Genomic DNA, 21,433 nt, shown 5'->3' with positions numbered 1-21,433 from the left:
AAGACAAGCTGCCTCTGCAACATTTTGCTGCTTCTCGTAAGATCTAATGGTGGAAATTTGTGAGACATACCCCAGACAAACCCAATCATACTGTCTCCACAACTGTGAAACCCACTTTGTGGTCAACATGGTTTTTGTCATCTCACTGTAAACTTGCAGTGTGGAACCTCAAAGGAGCTGTTCTTTAGACAAAAACCTCTAACCTAGCTGAAAGGGCAATTTCTCCAACCATCTTAGTTAGAATCAGTGCTTGTATAAAAATATCGCCCCTGGAATTCCCTGTTACTATCTCTTGACTTCTTACTATGTGTGTATATATAATGTAGTATTTTTTAAAAAAAGCTTGTTTTTCTTCTGGAGTATGTTGCTATTTTATGACATGTTTATTTTGGCAAATATGCTTTGACTGAATTCAGCTCAGCTGTTGCCTTACTTTGATTAATATCTGCATTCAAAATGTGATCTTAATCAAGAGAGTCTTTGCCCCCAAAATGAGAGCACTAAGGAATAGGCAAACCTGAATATCAGAAGATCCATGAGCCATAGTAATTAAATTTCCATAGTAATTAAATTTCTAAATAAACAGCTTTAAAGGAACAAGTTCCTCAGCAACTACTTAAAACTATAAAGGCAACTGTCAGAATCCTGGAATCTCAATTTGAGAAGAGGGAATAAAACTCGGGTTCGTGGGAAAGACCAAGCGTCCAGACCATCTGAGGCTTTATTGGATTTACCCCAAGGTTCCCGCGGTACACTCACAATAATGCATGAACTCTGCTGCAAAGCTTCAGTACCATTACAGGGCATTTATAGGTACACAGGTACAGGGCAATTGGTGACAGAATGCAGAGATTACAATAAGATTCTGAGGTCATCACATACAGGACAGATAAAGAAATGTCAGTCAATCACACTGTAGCAATGAGATTAAAATATTTCTAATTGCCTGTATTGACACTTGAACCCATCTCCAGGTCTGCTCAGACAGGCAAATTCAAGCTAGTAGAAACTGTTCATGATAAGCTCAGACCCTTATCTCGGCTCTAAACATTCTGCATGATCAGGGCACATGAGGCCCTCTGGGCTATCAAAAGATTATTGCAAGCTGAATTCCAACAATGACTATTTACAATGGATATTTGGGCTACAATGGCCTGTCTGCTGTAGCCTACAGCTAAAGGTGAGAGAAAGGAGCAGGGGAATGCCATTTTAAACAGTGACAGCTTGGTTTTGAGAAGGAAGGCAGGATTTGATCTCACAATGCAAAGGCACACAGCAGTAATGCTTTTCAGACAGGATTTGTCCAAATTTTCCCAACACAACCCAGAGTTTTCTTCATGGTATCCTCTGGGAAACAACGCCCCAAACAACAACAACTAATAAGAATAATGAAAAATCCTTAATTGTGCCTTCGCATGATTTTCACAAGATGCTTCTGTGGGGGAAGAGATGAGGATACACAAAGACCCAGCTTATTGCTTCTCTTGTTTGAACCCAGACCCCTTTTCTCAGGATGGTTTGTTTTTCCCCTGAACAAACATTGTTGAGAACCCATGGTCTGTAGTAGGACTTGGTGCATCACCCAAACTCAGATGTCTCTCTCCACTGTGGCTTGCGGGCAACAATCAGCAAGCTGCTCAGCAAGAATGACAAAAACCCCTTGCTGTTCTTGCCAAGCTCAGCTGAGTCACAGCCAGTGGTCAATTCAAAGCAAAGATCTGAGTAATCTTTTTTTGTGAAAAGTATGCAGATGAATGTATCTCTCTTTGAACCAGTGACACTCCAGTTTTTTTGATAGGTCCCAGTGCCCCTAACTTCTCCACCCATTTCTGAGACTGAAAATGCTAAGGATGAAGAAAAAGTACAGTCTTCTAGTGATGTGTTTGGCCTTTACTCCAAGTCTTCAGTCAATTCTCAAGTCACTGCAAGAAATTTTTGAGTCACATCTCAAGTCTCAAGATGCAGTTTTAACAGAAAAAAGGGAGGTGGTGGTAGGGTGTGTGTGGGCAGTGGGAGAGTTGTAAACACTCTCCAGTATTTTCATCTGCACTTCTCTCAGTGATGTATTGAAGTCCTTTACTTCAACCATGATTTGTTTAAAGAAATAAGTAAAACTCCTGTCCTGCCCCAGCCCCCTTGAAACTCCCTCCCCCCTACTGCCTCTGCTGTGTTTGTACCTACTGTCCAGGATACCCTGAAGGCTATTTAGAGTTCATACTATTCTGTAATCTCTTAAATTTTAATAAAAGAAATTTACCTCAGAGGATTTTGATGGGTTTTATAGCCAGAAAGAAAGAGGAAAGGGACCAGCTCATGGCACCCAGATTGAAATCTAAATTAAGATTTTTTAATTGATTCAGCCATTTCTTACTTATTTCTAGTAAATATCATTGTGGGATTCTACTGCAAGGTCAGGGCAAGAATGGCAAGTAACATATTTTAAGGAGCAGAACGTTTCCTTGGAAACTCTAGAGTCATTTGAAGAGTGTTTAAAAAAGACAAGCTCATTCTTTGTACAAGCAGTTCAGGATTTTTACAAATACAAAAAAAGCTATTCTGTGTGGAGTTTTGTTCATTCTTCTATGGAGCTAGTGTGCCTCTCCAGAAGAAGTGTGATTAATTTAAACATGGAATCCATCATAGCAACTTTCATGATTTCATTTCTTGAATGGGAGGCATAACTGGCTCTCGTGCTGGATTTTCCTACAGTTGTAACATTGAATTTCCAGGATAACATAAATAACTCTATGACTTCCCCTTTGCTCTTTCTGCATTGGTTTTCACCGCACACATATAGAAGGTGGTTTCAATAGTGCATTAACTTTTAAAGAAACGTTCTGATGTTCTTGTTGTGACTGGAGATTATTAGCTTTTGGTTTGCCTAGAATTACATAATTAACTGTGGAGTATTATTCTTACCAATTTAAGTGATGATATCGGATTGTTCTACGGAATCTCAAACAGATTGAGAATACTGCATTGCCTTATTTATTCCAAATTATTTATTCTAAGTATGTATAAGCTGCACTCTATAACAAAGCGCTTGTGGGATGTTTGGTTCTATAAACTAAAATGATCAGATCCTTGCTAGCATTGTAAGCCCTTCATATAAGACGCCTGTTTTGATGTACTGGTGGAAACTCCTAGTTGGGCAATGAGCTATGGGAACTAGATGTTGGACTGATTTTGATAATGGAACAACAAACACAATTCTAGATCACAGAGGAAGAAACATTATCTTCATTGTTTGTTGAGAGGCTTGATAGAATATATTGGGATAGTTGCTGTTGCCCCTAGCCAAATGTTTGGGAACAAGATAATATTTACAAATATTAAATCATGTTGAAAGATGCTTTTCCCTTTCCAGTACTTAGAGTGCTTACATCTATGACCTTTTGGAATAATGTAGTGGAGTTTTACCAGGAACAAAGCTGGTCAGGCTGGATTAATCATCTGGTTTTTAATGGAATATATATATATATATATATTCAAATTGCCAGCCTGTCCATATAGGTACTGTTACCCAATACTATTAGGTAAGTATGCTCTTTGATATGGTTCACATGTAATAACAACTCAGATTATGAATTGAATATAGTTGTTGTGGAATTTTGGGTTGTCATTAGGTGTGAACCCTGTATTATGGCCTAACTACGATTGTTAACCATGAACAACTCAAACTTCACAACCCAACAGCAAACCATGAGTTTTCTTCCTGAGTTGTTTGTTGTTAATAACCCATAGTTAAGCCACTGTGTAGGGTTTTCATGTAATGAAACAACCCATGATTCACTGAGAACTCATGCTCAGCCCGTATTTCAGGCCTTTCATTTGTAGCCTTTTCGTGGTTGGAAGAGCTGTGCATTACAGAGTTCTCTTCCATGGGCAAGCATTATTTCAGGACATGGTTTTTTAACTGTGAAGATTTGTGAACAAATGAATAGAATTTACCAATATTTTTCATATCCATTGATACACACATGCACATTATAACTGGCTATGCTGACTGACTATACTTATGGAAATCAAAAACATCTGAAGGGCATTAGTTTGTGAAAGGATGTGCTAAAAGAATATGAATTAGCAATTAGAAAATTCAATTTTATTTCTTTCTATTTAGCATGGATAGTATTTCATTATTAATACTGTTATTTGTCTCATTTCATGTATAATTTCTGACTGTTAATACATTGGCTTAGCGATTGTGTGTAAAATCATAAGGAAAATGATTGCAAGAGAAAGCAAGTTTTGACACTGACACTTTTTTTTCTATTTTCAGCCTTCTCTGTCATCATAACTTTCTAAGTAAATTGTAGTGAAAATCCCTTGTTAAAATAGAAGTGACTATTATAACAATCCTGGCTTAACATTTAGTTTAAAATAAGCTCAAAAATAACTATATTTAGGGAACACTCTGTTACTAATTTTTAAAAGACAGCCTCATGTTTCCACTTAGCTGCTTAGGAGAAGCAGTGAACCTGCAATATTATACAAGAATAAACTCCAACATTCCCATTAACTTTGCTGTGACCTGACTATTATTTGCAATCCACATACCTTTTAAATGCCACATGTCAACTGGTTTTGCTGTAGTTAAATAAATAGAACCAACCTGGTTTGCAGAAAAGTGTGCCAAGTTAAGTGGAAAATTCACATGACCATAATTTTGACATGAAATGTTTAGAAAAAACATTTGTACCGTTTTGTCATGAATAGTGTTTCAAAAATGTGAACATTTAATAATGTGAAGCATTTAATAATGATTTTATCTATTCCCTCTATAACCATGTGCAGATAGAAAAATAGTCCTATTCTACAGATGGGACCTGATGAGGATAAACCCAGGGTCATAAACAGATTTGAAACTGCATTTGACATAGAACTATTATGAATGCAGGCCTGCCATTCTACCCCCTACTTCCAGTATATGCATTCAATGAAATTTAAGCAATAAAACAGTCAAATACTGTTGCTGGGTTATACTGATTCACTTAGGACTGGCATATACTTTACAGTGATCATATACAAACCCAATTCTAATGACTCTGTAGTAGGCTTAACATTTTCAGTTTGATTGGTTTCTAGGATTCTTCTTTGCATTTTCAGGCTATATATGGATGTGTGGTGATGTGTCCTACATTAAAGAGGACATTCTTTAAGGTCTGTTAAAGGACAATTCTGTATTCAAAGATACCTTTTATTGGAAGGTTTGCCAGTCCAAATTTGGGTTAAAGATAAACAATCATAAGAAGGAACAACAGGGAGGGGACTTGAAGTTGGCTATTCATAGTTAGCCGCTGGACAGCGGACTGAACAAGGAACACAGGTTAGCTGCCTTCCTCATTATGATCAGATCTGTTGTATTTCTATTTAAATTATAATAATGATTTCTAAATGTGCAGCTATACTTATAAATTTGCATATGAATTTTTTGTTGCACTTCTTGGTACTTTTTTGGCAATGCATGTCATACTATTTGGTCTGTACCTTGTTCCCAAGAAAAAGTGGAAACAATATATAGAAGAATTATACAGAAGAGATGAAATGATGACAGATGCCTTTTAAGAGGACCCCTACGAGGGAAGAGCCTGCCTTAGTAGAAAGTGAATGTTCTGAAAGCACTTGGAAGGAATAAAGGAATAGCTTTTGCCCTAAGAATCTGTCCCAGAAATAGATTGCTACAAACTGCTTTCACTGAAAGACCACACAAACACTGGCATTTAGGAATAAGCTGTAACTTAGTCATGCTTTCATGTGTTTGTGAAATTGGATTTCCAGAATCAGTCAAAATTCTAGTTACTGTTTGAAGCTAACATGCTAGATAATTTGCACAGTTAGAGGGTCACCATGATATTTAAAAAGTATCAGCTCTGTATAGTTACCCTGCTTCCAAAACCAAGCTGTTCATAGGAATGTTGTGAATATATTAAAATCTTTAGCTAAGAAGATTCAAGTACTCTTTTCCCCTCCTGGATGAACAGCTCTGTCACTTTAGGACTGCTTGATACAGCCTTAAAAACCCATATTGTGGCCATAAGATCTGGCAGTTACTGCACAGAGCTGATATTTCTTGCAGTTTCCTTTCATGACTTTTCGAGGCAGCTGCAACCAGAAAGAAGACTCTGGCAGCCAGAAGCACACAATCCTATAATTTCTGGAAAATTCAAGCCACTATTCAAGAAATCAACTGAGGTAATGTGGTGAAATTTGGTAATGCTGAGTCTTTGCACAATATGAAAGGATACATTTCTATAGGCTTCAAGATATGGTATCACATGTATTATTTTTTTCCTAGAGAAATTACTGATATTATATGGTTGGTCATCTTTAGGATCCAATTCTTGCAAATCATACATTTTGTTAAATCATTTCTTCCTTATAGAATTATGTCTGTACCACATACTTATGAAATGTTAAAACTAAAATGGTTTGTACCACATTATAATTTATTTTTTAAAATATCCATAACATATAAAATAGGCTAGAAATGTGGAATCATCTATTGTACAGAAGTTGTATAGATTATCTATACATACTTACCTGGAAATAAGACGCATGAAACAGTGACACTTACTTCTGAGTAAATGTGCACAGAATTCTAGTGTTAGACAATTTTCAGTTTGTTCCAAGTGGCCCAATAGAAGCTTAGTACTGACTCTACAGAGTAGGTACTGTAGGTTAGATGGTTAAAATGTTATTCAGAATGGAGAGGCTTTTTTACCATATATGGTGCTCATCCTCCAGGTCCAAAACTATTTGTAGCACAGGACTTAGGGAATTTCTCAGATGAAAGGTAGTACTGAATGCCTTAATAATTATCTGAAATCATTCACCAATTTATGCTAATAAACAACAGGACTACATCAAGCAACCATTGCTAAATCTATACCTACCTAGAAGACTGACTCTTAAAGGCCCTTGAAGTTTATAAATTCACTTAGTTTATTGAAGAACTGGACAATCAGGGCAATGCAATTATTTCCAGAAACAGCAGCTTTTAATGATTTTTGAGAACTAAATTTATGGCCTTTTGAGAATGAAGTTTTCTTCTCCTTCCCTTGTATTTTTTAACAGTAATTGTATTAGGACATTGCTAGCCACAGCTGTCATTTATTTTATTTTTTGTTTACAAAACACTTTCCTGTTGCATGTTTAGTGATGGGGCCAGCTCAATTTGCTGCTGCTGAAAAGCTGTTAGTTTGTTCCTTTCTCTCACAATATTGTTCCTTCCCAGTGTAGAAGGGAGAATTTGGGTCTTACTAAGGCATGAGAGAGACTTAAGTGCATGAGCTTAATAGTATGCATGATCAAGTGAAAGGATAAAACAGCAGCAGTTGGCTCTTAATTTGCTTTAGCTGAATGACTGGAGAAAGGTAGAATAGTTTTAACTTTTTCTTTTCCTTTCTGTAATACATAAATTGAGGTATTGGAGTTTGAGAAATAAAATAGCAATGCTTTAATGCCACTAAAACCAGTGCATCTTAGAGTGGATTTGGACATGTACTTACTTTCAGCAAAAACTTATATATTGAGTTCTTGCAGAAATATATCTACATGTATATGGTGGGGAAGTGGGCAGCTGTGTACACATGAGAAAAACTGATTTGTGAACTGGCTAGTAACTCCTGTTGATTTCAAAGTTGTTTTGAATCTCTTTCTCACTCCTTTTTATTATTTAAATATTATTTATTTACTTATTAAATTTCTATCCCTCTGTCTTTCCTTCCAAGGAACTGAAAATGGCTTACATAATGCTCCACATCCTTTCAGTCTCATTCTCACAAAACAATCCTGTGAGGTAGGTTGGGCTTAGTCTGTGACTGGTCAATGTCACCTAGTTTGGCTCATGGTGAGAGGAGACTAAAACCTAGATCTCGTGAGTCCCAGTCTCACACTCTTAACCACTACACCACATTGGCTCTCTTTTATTACTCTCCTCCTCGTTTGCTAATAGCATTGCTTTTTGCTGAACAGAACAGCTTGCCTATTCAGGTTACAAAAAATTGGAATATGTTGGTGGTTATAGTTCTAGGAATGTACCTTTGGGAGTTTGCAGGCAATTTTAATTTTCTTACATGATTTGTGTAGTCTTTTTATTTTTGTGACAGCCAATAAACAAAAGCAATGATAGTTAGCACTTTTCTCTTCTTGGTGGTCGTAGATTTGTGGTTTTCTTCTTACTATGATGTTTAAAAATTCAGAGTTGGGGTGCTTCCAAAGGAGGCATTACTACATTATTGCCTTGCCTGATTTATGGAATTTTACAGGTGAGCCAAATGTCATCACCTTCCATTTGTATTCTTTGCATGTTTCCTTCCATTTCTCCCCCACACCTTTTTATTTTCTTACCTCAGAAAAGATGTTCAGGAGAGAATGACAGAATAGCTGCACATTGTCTTTTGACTGGTAGCCTTAGGGGCTGTGTGTCTGAAAGGACTGTGTTTCATGACTGATTGAATTTCTGGATTTTAAAACACTGAGGATAGGAGTGAGATGGACATTGATAGAATGGATGTCTGCATGTTACAGTAATCCATTGGAATATTTGAGCAAATTTAAAAGCTGGGAGGTAAATGTAGGGAAATAGGAACAAAGTAGAAGCTTGGCAAAAAACAGAATTCAAAAAGAAGCTGCAAAAAAGGAGGGTAACCAATAGCTTCACTTTCAGGACTTGCTGGACACTCAGATAAGTATTGAAAGGGGCATTACACTGACAGTGGGTTATTTATTCACCGATGACTGGGCTTGCTGTGAATTGTTCACCTAGCCAGAAGTGCCTGATCCTGGCTAATTTTGGAAGCTAAGCAGGATTGGTCCTGGTTGAAATTTGGATTGGTGGCTTAAATGTTGTGAACTGCCCAGAGAGCATTGCTTAAGGGCAGTATACAAATATAATGTAATAATAATAGTAATTATTATTATTATTATTCCCATTGGCTTCAGACCACATCACAGGTCCTTTTGCTACACAATCCAGCTTGTTTCCTCATCATAGTTCCTTCCTTGCTCTATTTGTGACACTTACTTTGTTCACCACCTTTAAACATAATGTTGCTTTGGGAGTATTTTCCCCTCTTATTCTTTAGCAAATGTGCAGATTTACAACAGTCCAGAGAACTTTGACTATTGCCTAAACAGCCAGTGGTTTGTCCATTCATTAAAAGAATTAATGCATTACTAATGATGGTGGTGGTGGTGAATAATTACCTTTGTATCCCACTCATCCAGCACACAGATTACAGTGGCATATATGGAGGTACTTAGTTTCTCATCCAGGTACTCCAGACAGGTCTGCACCAGCTTTACTTTGACGAATGAACTATGTCTGTGGTACTCAGGCCATTCCATAGACACATTGAATATGTCTGGTTTCAGACAGAGGTGGGGCTGATCAGAATTGGAACTGTGGCATGAAGGGAAAGTCTTTTCTAACTTTTTCCCAAACCAGCACAGCCATTCAAAACATTATCCTCCACTCTCAACTGCTCTTAGTCCCCCAATGGAAGCTTCCCCTGCTGCCACCTATCTTGACATGTGTTTCTATTCTACTACTTTTAGTAAGAGGTCTAGTATTTTGACAAGTTATCACATTTTATTTGATTGTTCTATGAAGACCACACAGATCTACTTTTATCCAGAGCAAAGTATTATAATCCAATGAAACAATTTTTGTTCTGTTAGTTCAGTTACAGTTAGCAAATACACTCAACTCCATTGATGCATGATAATGATCACTCAAGCACTGTAGATCTTACATAGTACAGTGGTACTTCAGCTCATGAACGCCTCAGTTCACGACCAAATCGGATCGCAAACAAAAATTTCATAAAAGTTTTGACTCAGGTCGCGAACTCTGCATTGGGTGGTGACCGCGATCACGGCCATCTCCACCCCCCACCAGCACTATTGCGCCCGTCTCTCCCCGCTCAGCGTGCCCGCATTCATGCCCGTCTCTCCCCCTGCAGCGCACTGGGATGACGGGTACATGCAGGGATGACGGCCTCAATCATGGCCGTGCTGGGGTGGGTTGGGAAGATGACCACACTCGGGGTGGGGTGGGGAGATGGCTGCAATCTTTGTTGTTGCTTGTCACTTTGCTTCACATTTTTTGATAAAAAAAATAGTAACAGAACGGATTAACCTTAATTACATTGAACCTTATGGGGAAATTTAACTTGGCTCATGACCAATTTGTGTCACGACCAGAGTCCTGGAATGGATTAAGTTCGTGAGCCAAGGTACCACTGTATTTGCCAGTATTCCAGCATAAAGATAGGTAAGAGTTAAAGGAGGGCAGTATTCTATGGTGTCATATTGCTAAAACAAATTACATTTTGTGTCAAGGACCTCCTGTGCAATGCCAATAATATTAATCTGTATGACATCTTTTTGCGGAAAACCCAGGGTACAACCTAACTCTACTGAGCCTTTTTGCAAATATGGATTAGCAGGAAGGTACTATAGGATAGGGGATGCGATGGTGCAGTGGATTAAACCGCTGAGCCGCTGGGCTGGTCGATCGAAAGGTTGACAGTTTGAATCCGCAGACGGGGTGAGCTCCCGTACTCTGTCCCAGCTCCTGCCAACCTTGCAGTTCAAAAGCATACAAATGCAAGTAGATAAAAAGGTACCACTTCAGTGGGAAGGTAACAGCGTTCTGTGCACTTCGGTGTTTAGTCATGCTGGCCACATGACCATGGAAACTGTCTGCGGACAAATGCTGGCTCCCTTGGCTAGGAAACGGAGATGAGCATCACCCCCAAGAGTCAGGCATGACTGGACTTTAATGTCATGGGGAAACCTTTATGTTTACCTTTACTATAGGATACAGTGTATGTAGCAACAGAGTTCAACTCTATTGAACAGAGTTCTTGTCTATCTAGCATAAGTATAAAGCATCCAAAATCACTTTTATTCATACTGACTTGGGATTTAGAAGGAATTGCTTGGTTTTTCCGTTGAGAACCAGTACATATTGCATTTTAGGGAGGGAAAGTTAACTCTATAATGGCTTTAATTTTTAGATAGGAGAAAACCTCGGCTGTCATTTTGAAACAAATGGCCTTATATGCAAGGAAAGGAAGAAAGGGAGGGAGAGAGAGGATAGATGGATACTAGGCTGCTCATAATACACAACACATTTAAACCCTCTATTTGCTTATTTGAGGTCTCCGCTTATTTGAGGTTATTATCCAGCCTGTAGTGCTGCTGTGAATGTACCAAAAATGTGGAATGCCAGGGTTTCCATTTAGGGAAGCATTTCTCATACGTCCAAAACAAAAATAGGACTAATTCTAACCTACAGTTGCAGTATGTTCTTTGAAGTACTTTGATAATCATATGTTGATCTTGGGTAAAAGTAAGATTATTTTGGAAGACTCGTTTTGTTTTAAATGTTAACTGATTATACACATAAAGCCATTAGAATGTTCTTTTAAACTTATTTTTATGAATAAAAAAGAACTTTTCCAATTTATCTTTTTCAGTCTTTGGGCCCCGAATCTCACCCTTTAGAAGTAATAACCTGAATATATTCCATAAAAATCGCACTGATTTCAGTGGAGTTTATATACCCAAATTAGTTTCAGGGGTATTTGGAAGTGCATTTCACAAAAACTGTGATATCAAAGATTAATTCTGATGTTATAGTCTTCCACGTGGAAGCTCCTGAAAAATATTTGCACATGATAAGCTCCCCACCAACAGGCAAAGTGAGGTGGCTACTTCAGGTGGCAGGTAGGTGATGACAAGGTCTTGGAAGATACAGCTGTGTATGCCAATTCACCTGCTTTGCCCTCCACAAGTTAGCCAGCTGCCTCAAGGTATGGTGGAAGATGTAGTTGCATTACAAATATCGATTCATCAGCTAGACCAGCTGGCTTTTTTACAAGGAGTTGCAAAGGGAACTGTCCTGTAAATTGCCTCAGGCAGCAAAATGCATTGGGCTGATTGAGTTTGCGGAAAAGCTTTCCTTTTACCAGTCTAACAGTGGACAGTTCCATTCTGACAAACTGCATTCTCAAATACTTATTTTGAGACTGGTCAAATGGAAAATGTTTTGATAGGTAGCTTTCAAAGTTCTGTACTACTAACCAGATTCCTTGTTGTGCTATGTATTAGAGCTAGTATATTGGTTCTTGGATGCTTTGCTTGACTTTGGCAACCTCCACAACAGCCTGGGGGAAGTTCTAAAATGAAGTGTGTTAGCTGGCGGCTGTCTTGAAAAGGGCTTTCTGCCAGCAAATGATATAGCATGTTGCCCTTTGTTGTCGGACATACCTTCTCTTCAGTGATGCACTGCCGTAATTGTATTGGAAAGAGAACACAGTGAGTGCAGAAATCATTTTAGATGTATAGTTTATTTATCAGACTATTGGGCTTCTGCTGGTGTTACTAATGCAGTGTAATCTTTAGTGTGTTTACTTAGAAGGAATACCCAGTAAACTCAGTGGGTCTCAATGCTTACATGGATGCTTAGTATTGCAGTCATAAATATGGTAAATGCATTTGTGTCTTAAGGTGTATATAAGCTTCATGTGTGAAAGGTGTATGCAGCTGTTTCCTGCATTCATTTCTAAAAAATTCCAAACATACAAAATTGCTGTTCGTGTTGTGTTATCATTCTGAATGACACTTTTATTCATCCTTAAAATTTTATATGCGTTCCTTTTCTGAAGTGTGTGTTTGGGGAGTGGGGGGATTGCAGTTCATATTCTAATCCAGGTTTCTCTAGCATGGTGCCCTCTGGATGTCTTATCAGTTGTGGTTCCTCGTTTTTGAATGCTTCCCAGTGGACATATACGTACTTAGTACCTAGTTTTGGTGCAAAGTGAAGGCATTTATTTATTTATTTATTACATGTTTATATTGTCCAATAGCTGAAATTCTCTGGGTAATTCACAACAATTCATTCCAGACATTTTAAATTCTTCCATTTTAAAAATTCAAATTTTATTATATTTTTAGAACTTTACTCTGTGCCTAGTTTTTACCCTGGTTTTATACTGTAATTTTAAACATTTAAGTTTTATATTATGTTTTAACATGCTGTGCATTTTATAATTAGAATTGTAACGGGCCACCCAGAGAGATTTGACATAGAAATGTAATAAATAAATTACAGTTTTCATATCCTTGACCACTGATAATGCTTCCTGGGGCTGATAAGAGTTGTAGACCAAAACAACTGGAGGACACCACATTAGGGCAGGCTATATGGTGAACGCAACGTTGTTTTCTGGTTATCAATCCAATTTTATCTGTGTCTTTTCAGGTCATTATATTTCTGTGGACACCTCACAGGGAACACATGGGGACACAGCTGCATTGCTCAGTCCTGAACTCTATTCAGAGGAGTGGAGCTGTATTAGACTTATATACCAGATTGCAGCCATCTCAGAACCACCAATAAATCCTACTGCTTTAAATCTATACCTAAGGATAGAAGGTGAAAGTTTTGATCAGTTGCTTTGGACAAGCACAGAATACTCAGAGAGCTGGCTCATAGCCAGTCTAGATATAAGAAACAGTACAAACAAATACAGGGTAAGTATAATGTTGGAAGAAGTTCTGCATCCACTTCTGTAGGCTTTCAATCATGTAGACAGGCTTTCCTCCTCCTGGTGCCTTTTGGACTTCATCATCCAAGATTCCTGGCTATTGGCCATGCTGGCTGAGGCTGATTGGAGAAGTCCAAAACATCTGGAGGGCATCAGACTGGGGAAGGCTGATGTAAATTATTCCCAAACCTATCAATAAGATTAAGGTTTGTTAGGCACTTCTTTAGAATGAAATTTTCAGTTACCCTTATAAGAACATGATAATTGTTGACATATAGATAAAGAACTGTAGGGAAACGCATCCATACCTTAACTTTTTGCTTGTGTTTTATTGCTTATCCCATGAAAACATAGAGACTTAAAAGACCCAAAAGAACTGTAGTCATTTCTGGCATTTAGGGCTTTACATACGCATTAGCTCATGTGGGGAGCCACAGTGTACACAGATGTTTTTGGGGGGAATAGCTAGAGGTGCTCTAATTTTGGTGAGTTTATAAGGGTAAAACTTTCCATCCCTGTCCTGCATTCATTATATCCCAATTTTAAAAAATCACTGCATTGCATCTTGTTTTTCTTTGCAAAACCAGTCAGAAAGGTAACCATCAAGGAAAAACTAATGAAAATTCAAAGATTATTCACTGGAATTTAAATAAGGTTCTTTTCCACATGGGTCTTTGTTTACAGAATTCTATATATACTGCAAATGTCTCCATAACTGATTACATATGGAATTCTCTGTAAACAAGATTTCCAATGTTTTTGACCACTTTCAAATCTTCCTGTAACTTCAGCAGGTTGTGATTGCAGGCATGAGATATTAATGTGTGAAACAATGAACACAGAGCTCTACAGTGACCTCTCCCCCCCCGCCCCCCAGACAAATATTCAGGGTAAAGATGGACAATGGGCAGCAAGTACTGCCCCATGGCACCTTCCAAAATTGGGAATGCATACATACATATAAATAAGACACCCATAGTTGCTACCAACTAGCTTATTTGTGAGCTAATTTTTACTCTTAGTGCTTGGAGGTGGCTACAGAGCATCCACTAAGGAATGACCCATAGCCACAATGTATGTTATGTTTTAAAACTGGCAATCACAAAGGGAGAAGCAGTGTGTCCCATGGGTGGGGGGAGTCTGCCCCCATTCAGCCAAGAAGGGGAATCATAACAATCTGTCATAAAACTAAGTTATCCCCCTTCTCAAGTAATTTAGGTATTTTCAGTGTAACAGATCTGTGTAAATATTGGTACTTACATTATCCTGGTTTTGGCTTATTTTGTAGATTGTACTAGAAGGTGTACTGGGAAGAGATATTTTTGCCAGCATAGCAATTTTTGAAATTAAAGTAACTACTGGCTACTGTTTAGGTAGGTGGCTTTTGTAATCATAACCTCTAGTTTGATTTTGAATTGTGGAACTACTTGTAATATGAACAACAGTCCATATCATACTATATTAACATATTACTTAAGTGTTTTGATTGTACTTTGTTGTAGCAAAATCCACAACAAAGTCAAGGTACTAGAACTAACTTTCAATCTGAGGAAGTGATGAATATTACATAGTAGCGAGATTATGGTGTCCTAATTCATAGCACTCTCCATAATTGAAGACAATGACAGTTCAGGCGAGAGCCCAAGTGAGACAGGTAAAAGGGTGATGCATTAGAATGCTGAACAAGCGAGTCAGGACCATCAGGAGCAGTCCAGCAGCAGCCCAAAACAGAAGGAGCATGTTGCTTCAGTGTTGGATTGCTGCGACTGCCAGATCTGTATAGTCTTGCTCAGCTTTTGCAGCAGAACATAGCAGATGCTCCAGGACAGTGGTCAGTTTTATCAGATATCTAAACAAACAACGGCCATGCTGGAGCAGACCCAAAGTATATCTCGTCTAGCATACTGCTCATACAGTGGTCAATCAGCTGCCTGTGGGGAGCCCACAAACAGAACATGTGTGCAGTTGCACACTCCTGCTTGTGACTGAAGCAAGTCAGCTTATTGCTTGACCACACTGTTTTGACATAGTGGAATAGAAGATTCCCAGTGCAGTTTTACACATGTGCATGCATGCATGCACAGACAATGGGGGGCGGGGAGAGTCTCATTTGAGTTCAGTGGAATTAGCTCCCAAGGCTAATTCATTCTAGGCATGTATTATATTGTACTGTCAGAGTCTTATTCCACTTTCTAGAGCACAATTTTATGTATGTTTACACAGAAAGAAGTCCCACAGCTTCCACCATTCTCCAGTCAGCATGGGTGGGATCTGGGAAAGTTTGGGTTCAATCCCTTGGTCTACATACAATATACCAAAGTTCAGAACTTAAATACATGCAGATAACTAAATGTTAACTTCTGTTCATTATTGATGTGATTTGTAGCTGTGTTTAAACTTAAAAATCCAAATCCATTATTGGTAGTCAAACAAACACTGCAGAGCACTAAACCTCTTCTACATAGAGGAATTGGGTTAGAGGAACTCCTGAGAGAGAGGTCTTGGAGCATTTGGTACTTAGCAGCTTAGGAGATGAAATAGTATTAAATGTGATAGCATTTGTGTTGCTTCCTCTTTTCTATTATATATGTTGATTGACAGCTTGGTTGAAAGTTTAATGAAAGAGCCTGTTTGGATTATGATAATAGGTGGGAGGAGGGTGTGGTTGAAACTGTGGAATATCTTTGAATAAAAATAGAGCTGTTTTTAAACCACTACAATGACTTGATGGTAGCTGGTGTACCAGTTGTTTAGGCATTCCATGGAATGAATCCTTGTTTCATGCTGTCAAACTTTCAGTGGTATTTTTTTTTTTTTTGCAACTACAGAATGTAATTTTGAAGAAAATCATCTGTGTGGTTATCTGAACCGTTGGAACCCCAATGTGAACTGGTTTGTTGGTGGAGGAAACACTGGAAATTCACAATCCATCCTTCCAAGAGATCACACTCTTAAAAATGAATATGGTAAGCAAGTGAAATCATTAACATGGAAAAGGGTTGGGAGTAAATCTGGAACTATTAATCCAAAAGTATTCCGTTAAAAAGTACTTTCATATATTACTTCATCTGCCCAAAGACTTTTGCTTCAGATTCCTGCACTGAAATATGAGATTGCTATGACTGAAAATTTTGAAATCATGTTTTTCTAAAGTTTAAAGCTTTAGAAAACACACTTGAAGATAGAGAGAATGGGAGTGTAAATGGCAAACTGAATTAGCTAATGACATTTGTGACAAAGTGGGCACTCAGCTGGGAAAATAATCTGAAAACATGGAAGGTCCAGCATTCCACAGAAGGCCTTCTTCCCCAGTATTGACATACATGATAATGGCACACATGAGCACTGCTGTGCTTTTGCATGGATTCCACATATATTGTGAACTATATTGCTTCTGTAAATATTTTTAGGCTTGATTCCCTAGTTATAACTTTTTAAAGCTTCATTCATTGTGTTCATGTTTGAGTAACTTCACATCCAGACACTGTTCCATAAATATTTTCTCAAGAATCATGTCAGCTATTTACATATGCTCTACAGATTAATGAACATACTTAAAAATTGCCTTATAACATATTCTTGATCAAGAATCATGATTCCTTTATTACCTTGTGTGCTATTTTGAAGTAAATATATTTTATAACCATTCCACAGTGTGTGAACTGAAATACAGAGTGTAAGAAACATTCCTACAAAGGATATAAAAGTGTCCTTTTTATTTCTGTGAATAGTTTTGGTTTTCTGTTCTGTGGTATCAGATATCAATGGAAACGCCATGGAATTTAGGAACTGTAAGCATAAATCAGATACAGAATGGGATGTTCATTCAAAGCTGATGTCCTTTGTGTTCAATCAGATGTTTATGCACATCTCATTTCAGATGCATGACATTAAATATGCATTTGCATTGAATGTGCACATAATGAACAAATGCAATGAAAGAAGAAATAGAACCAATTAGAAGGGGGTCGTAATTACTGGGAACACAGGAGAAAGGGGCTTTCTAAAATAAAATGCTTTCTATCCCTGCTGCAGTCTTGCTATTGGCATCGGAAGGAAATAGACATGAGAACAAGGTTCACACTACCTAAATCACAACATCTACTTTGGAATTTGAAACTGATGGATTATTGGGCATCTTTTCATAACATCCAATTAGTTACGGATGCTCACTAATCTAGTACAGTCAAATTAATATCTAAGCAAAGGCTTAGTATATATTATCTATCAATTTAAAACTATTTCTGTGCTGCCTAAAGGATCAAGTGTTTAAATATATTTCTTCAGTGGAAGTCATTTGGACATATTTTTGTTTTTGTTGAATACTTTCAAGGCTGGCTGTGGTTGGTCCTTTCCGCCAGGGGCCCAAATATCAGCTCCCATTGGAGGCCTTGGAGATGCTGCTCCTCTTTTCTACTGTACCATGTTTCTTCACGTGCTTGTTTTAGTCCAGACAATGGTAATGGTGTGAGAGAGGATCAGCTCAATTCATGAAACGAGTTTCTCAGATGTAGACTATCCCCTCCCCCTTTGGATACTCAGAAGAGGAAAGATAAATATTGCTGCAAGATGCAATCATATGGATGTTTGGACAATAAAACAGCCAACAACTCCCAGCATGCCCCAGCTAGTTGTTTTTCTGTCTAAATGTGTATAGGATTGCACGCTTAATTTATGAAAAGTGCTGAAAGCATAAAAAGATATAATTATATATAAGACATGGGTCTTCTAAACACAGGTCAGACCATTTTTATAATAAGCTGATGCAAGCAACATGAAACTTGTGTCCAGAATTTTAGAGAGCATGAGAATATTCTGCTATATTGTGGTACAAAACAGAAATGCAACATTGCTAGAGGAAAATCAGAGAGATATGTATGTCATTTTTTCTTTTACAAAAGGCTACACTGCTGGTGAAATTTGTGTCCTAGCTGTTTTTGTAAACTAAGTATGAGGTGGATTCTCAAACTATGAATTAGAGATCTCTTCAGAGATGTTAAACCACAAAGTGTTATATTTGTTCATTGGAAAGATTGAGTACAACAGATGCATTTGGCTCTAAAACTAGAGCGGATGTCAAATCCAGTGGCACTTGTGCTCATTCAGCAGACTCTGCTCATTTTCATGTGGTCTTTTGATGAAAAATGCAGACCCACAGCTATGTTTGGAGAACCCATTTTGACTAAGGATATGTCAAACCTTATGTGAGGATTTTTCATTCAGTTTGTTTGTTTTCTTTTGCAAGGTCAGACAGCTAGAATCCAGAGAGCCCCTTTAGGTTTCTGCATGGTGTGACTCTAAGTAATTTTTGTTTTAAATAGCAAAATTCCAGGATTTTAAGCTTTGTTAGTTTAAAAAAACCCCTTGTTATCAGTGACAGGGATGAATGAGAAGAGCTCATTAAAATACATATAAGTATATTAACATATTTCTAGAGATATTAAGTTAACTTACTGAGAACACTTTACAAAGAGATGGTAACCTATGCAGATTATTCCAGTTTTGTCTCCTGCTGACCCAAGAAAGAGGAGTCCAGGTTCAAGGTCTTTATAGTTCCAAAAATATCTTCTAAACATCAGACATGAGCCCAAATGTTTGCCTGGTTAACAACGGTAGTCATTGCCTAGGTCATAGGAAGGTCACCACTCTCTGAACTATCCATAGTAAGAATGATTAACTGAACACATTGGAAAGAAAGGTTTCACAACCATTCTCTTAATTTGGGAAGTTCCATCTGGGACACTATGAAACATCATGAGATTTGCTATGCTACCACCTCCTCAAGTTATGTTTTTGGAACCTTATTGGAGCCATTTTGTTATGTCACCGAGATTTATCAGTTATCCCACAGATCTCAGGCAGTTCCATGCTGCTCCATCTTTGAGACAGGGAATGGTTTTTGCTTCCTAAGATGGCTTGTTCGTGCTAAAATGGCTGCTTCTAGTTGCTGTAACTAGACACTGTTCCTCATTTACAAGATACTTAAGTTGTAAAATACGAAGTGTGTGTGTGGGGGGGTGGGGTGTTATTCTCCCTATGTAAGTAACTGAAATGTTCCAAGATAAACAGAAGATCAGGTGAAGTAATAAAAGTAATAATATCTGTTCTACAGTAGGACACTGATTATGATCTCTTAGGATACAATCCTATGCATGCTTAAACAGAAATAAATCCTACAACTCCCAGCAACTCTCCTCCTCAATCAGGCAAGATGTTACCCACACCCCTGACTTAATGCTGAAGTCATGAAATTATTAAAATTCTGATGTGTGCAACAGGCCTGAGTTTTTAACAAGATGCTGTCGGACTGCATGTAATACTGGAAACAAATTTAGAAAACCAGCTCAAATGTTCTGCTGTAGGCACAGAACTAGATGGATAATATTCTATATAGCAGACATAGGTATGCAAAGAGGAAAAATTGTTATAGATATCATGTCTTGTAGTAACAGCTATTGTTGTATCTCATGCAATGCAGCCATTTTACAATGAAACAATACATTTTAAAATTATAGATTTAATGAAGTATCACAAACTGAACACAGCTTTTAACTAATTCTACACTTCTCAACCTTCCAAACTGCAAAGGCTTTGCTTGATATTGCACAACAATAGCAGGAAATAAAGAAATTAACATTCTGATGACATTGGAAGCTGAGGGGGATGATTTACTGAATGAGATCATAAGAACAGACAGCATTTCCAGACACTGTGCCCACATAGAACATTAGTGTATTGGGAGTTGTTTTCTGCCATTTGCACCTAAAAGAATATCTTTTGACTGTAAAAAACTCAAGAGCTGAGGGATTTCTGAGAGCTTTAGTTTGAAAAGATTTTATGCTCCATTTCAAATAACTTAATAGAAAATATCCATGTAGTACATCAGTGATAAAGGATGCATGTTTCTTTAAACAGTAATGTTTTCCCCTTCTTAAATACCAGGTGTGATTGTATTTGGTGTGCAGAAGGTATTGATACTTGAATATAAAATAATGTATAAGAAACAGCACAATAAAGGAGAAATATGAAGAATGCATATTGGGAACATTTTTGCAAGGTGGAGAATAAATAGATTAAATAAATACATAAAGTTGACTCAGTAGTTATCCGGGAAACAAGGAAATTTAAACTGGGTATGTCGTCTTTAACTCATGGTGCTCTGTCTACTATGTACTCAGTCTTTTGTGTTGAGTACCCGAAGTGCAACCTTTCTAATCCCAAGGGCCATGTCCTGTGTTGGTGGGAATGTCACATGTAGGCAAGAGAAATAAACCACTCCTCACCTAGCTGCTGTACAGTCCTACAAAAGCATTTGGATACTGAGAGAGACCAAGTGAAGGAGAAAGGAATAAACAACCCAGGCACTGAGTAAGCAAAACACAGTTTGATTGATTGTCTCTCAGACAAATCTTGGGTAAGACAACAAACCAGGAGCTAACCATAGGTTAAATAAGCCATGGGTTAGCATTATGCGCAAACATGGCCATTTTCCACTTTAGTACATTTCTTTTCAATCTGTGTGTATTTCTTGTAAGCTTCAACAATTATTATGATAAATTAACCACAGGGAAGGAGGGAATGGAAGATGACTGAATCATAGAAGAGTTAGATGGGGGCTAAAAGGCCCTCAGCTCAGCACAGGACTCCAGTTAAAGCATCCCTGAGTGTGTTGCCTTTCTAAATATTGAACAGATGTGAATGATACAAAACCATACCCAAAGCTATCCTTGAGAGATAAACTGAAAGGGGGAAGCCTAAGAATGCCAGTTTTACTAGCCCTGGTATTTCTGATGTGCTCAGTGCTGTATGTTCATTATTTATTGCTTATAAAAGTTAGGCATCCAGTATATGCCTTGCTGTTTTTGGATAGTATC

General features: G+C 37.8%; 1 protein-coding gene across 1 annotated transcript in view; it reads left to right on the top strand.

The window, feature by feature from the left end:
- The window catches only part of MAMDC2 (MAM domain containing 2), a 58,471-nt gene that overhangs the window by 11,783 nt on the left and 25,255 nt on the right, over nucleotides 1-21,433 (top strand). The window contains exons 3-5 of the mRNA XM_044446871.1: nucleotides 13,274-13,545; nucleotides 14,848-14,932; nucleotides 16,388-16,525. Of these exons, the coding sequence (XP_044302806.1) occupies nucleotides 13,274-13,545; nucleotides 14,848-14,932; nucleotides 16,388-16,525 (495 nt within the window). The remainder of the gene's footprint in view (nucleotides 1-13,273; nucleotides 13,546-14,847; nucleotides 14,933-16,387; nucleotides 16,526-21,433) is intronic.

Source organism: Varanus komodoensis, unplaced genomic scaffold (assembly GCF_004798865.1).
Source record: "Varanus komodoensis strain SLA01 unplaced genomic scaffold, ASM479886v1 scaffold5, whole genome shotgun sequence".
Lineage (NCBI taxonomy): Eukaryota > Metazoa > Chordata > Lepidosauria > Squamata > Varanidae > Varanus > Varanus komodoensis.
This window is presented reverse-complemented; position numbering and strand designations above follow the sequence as displayed.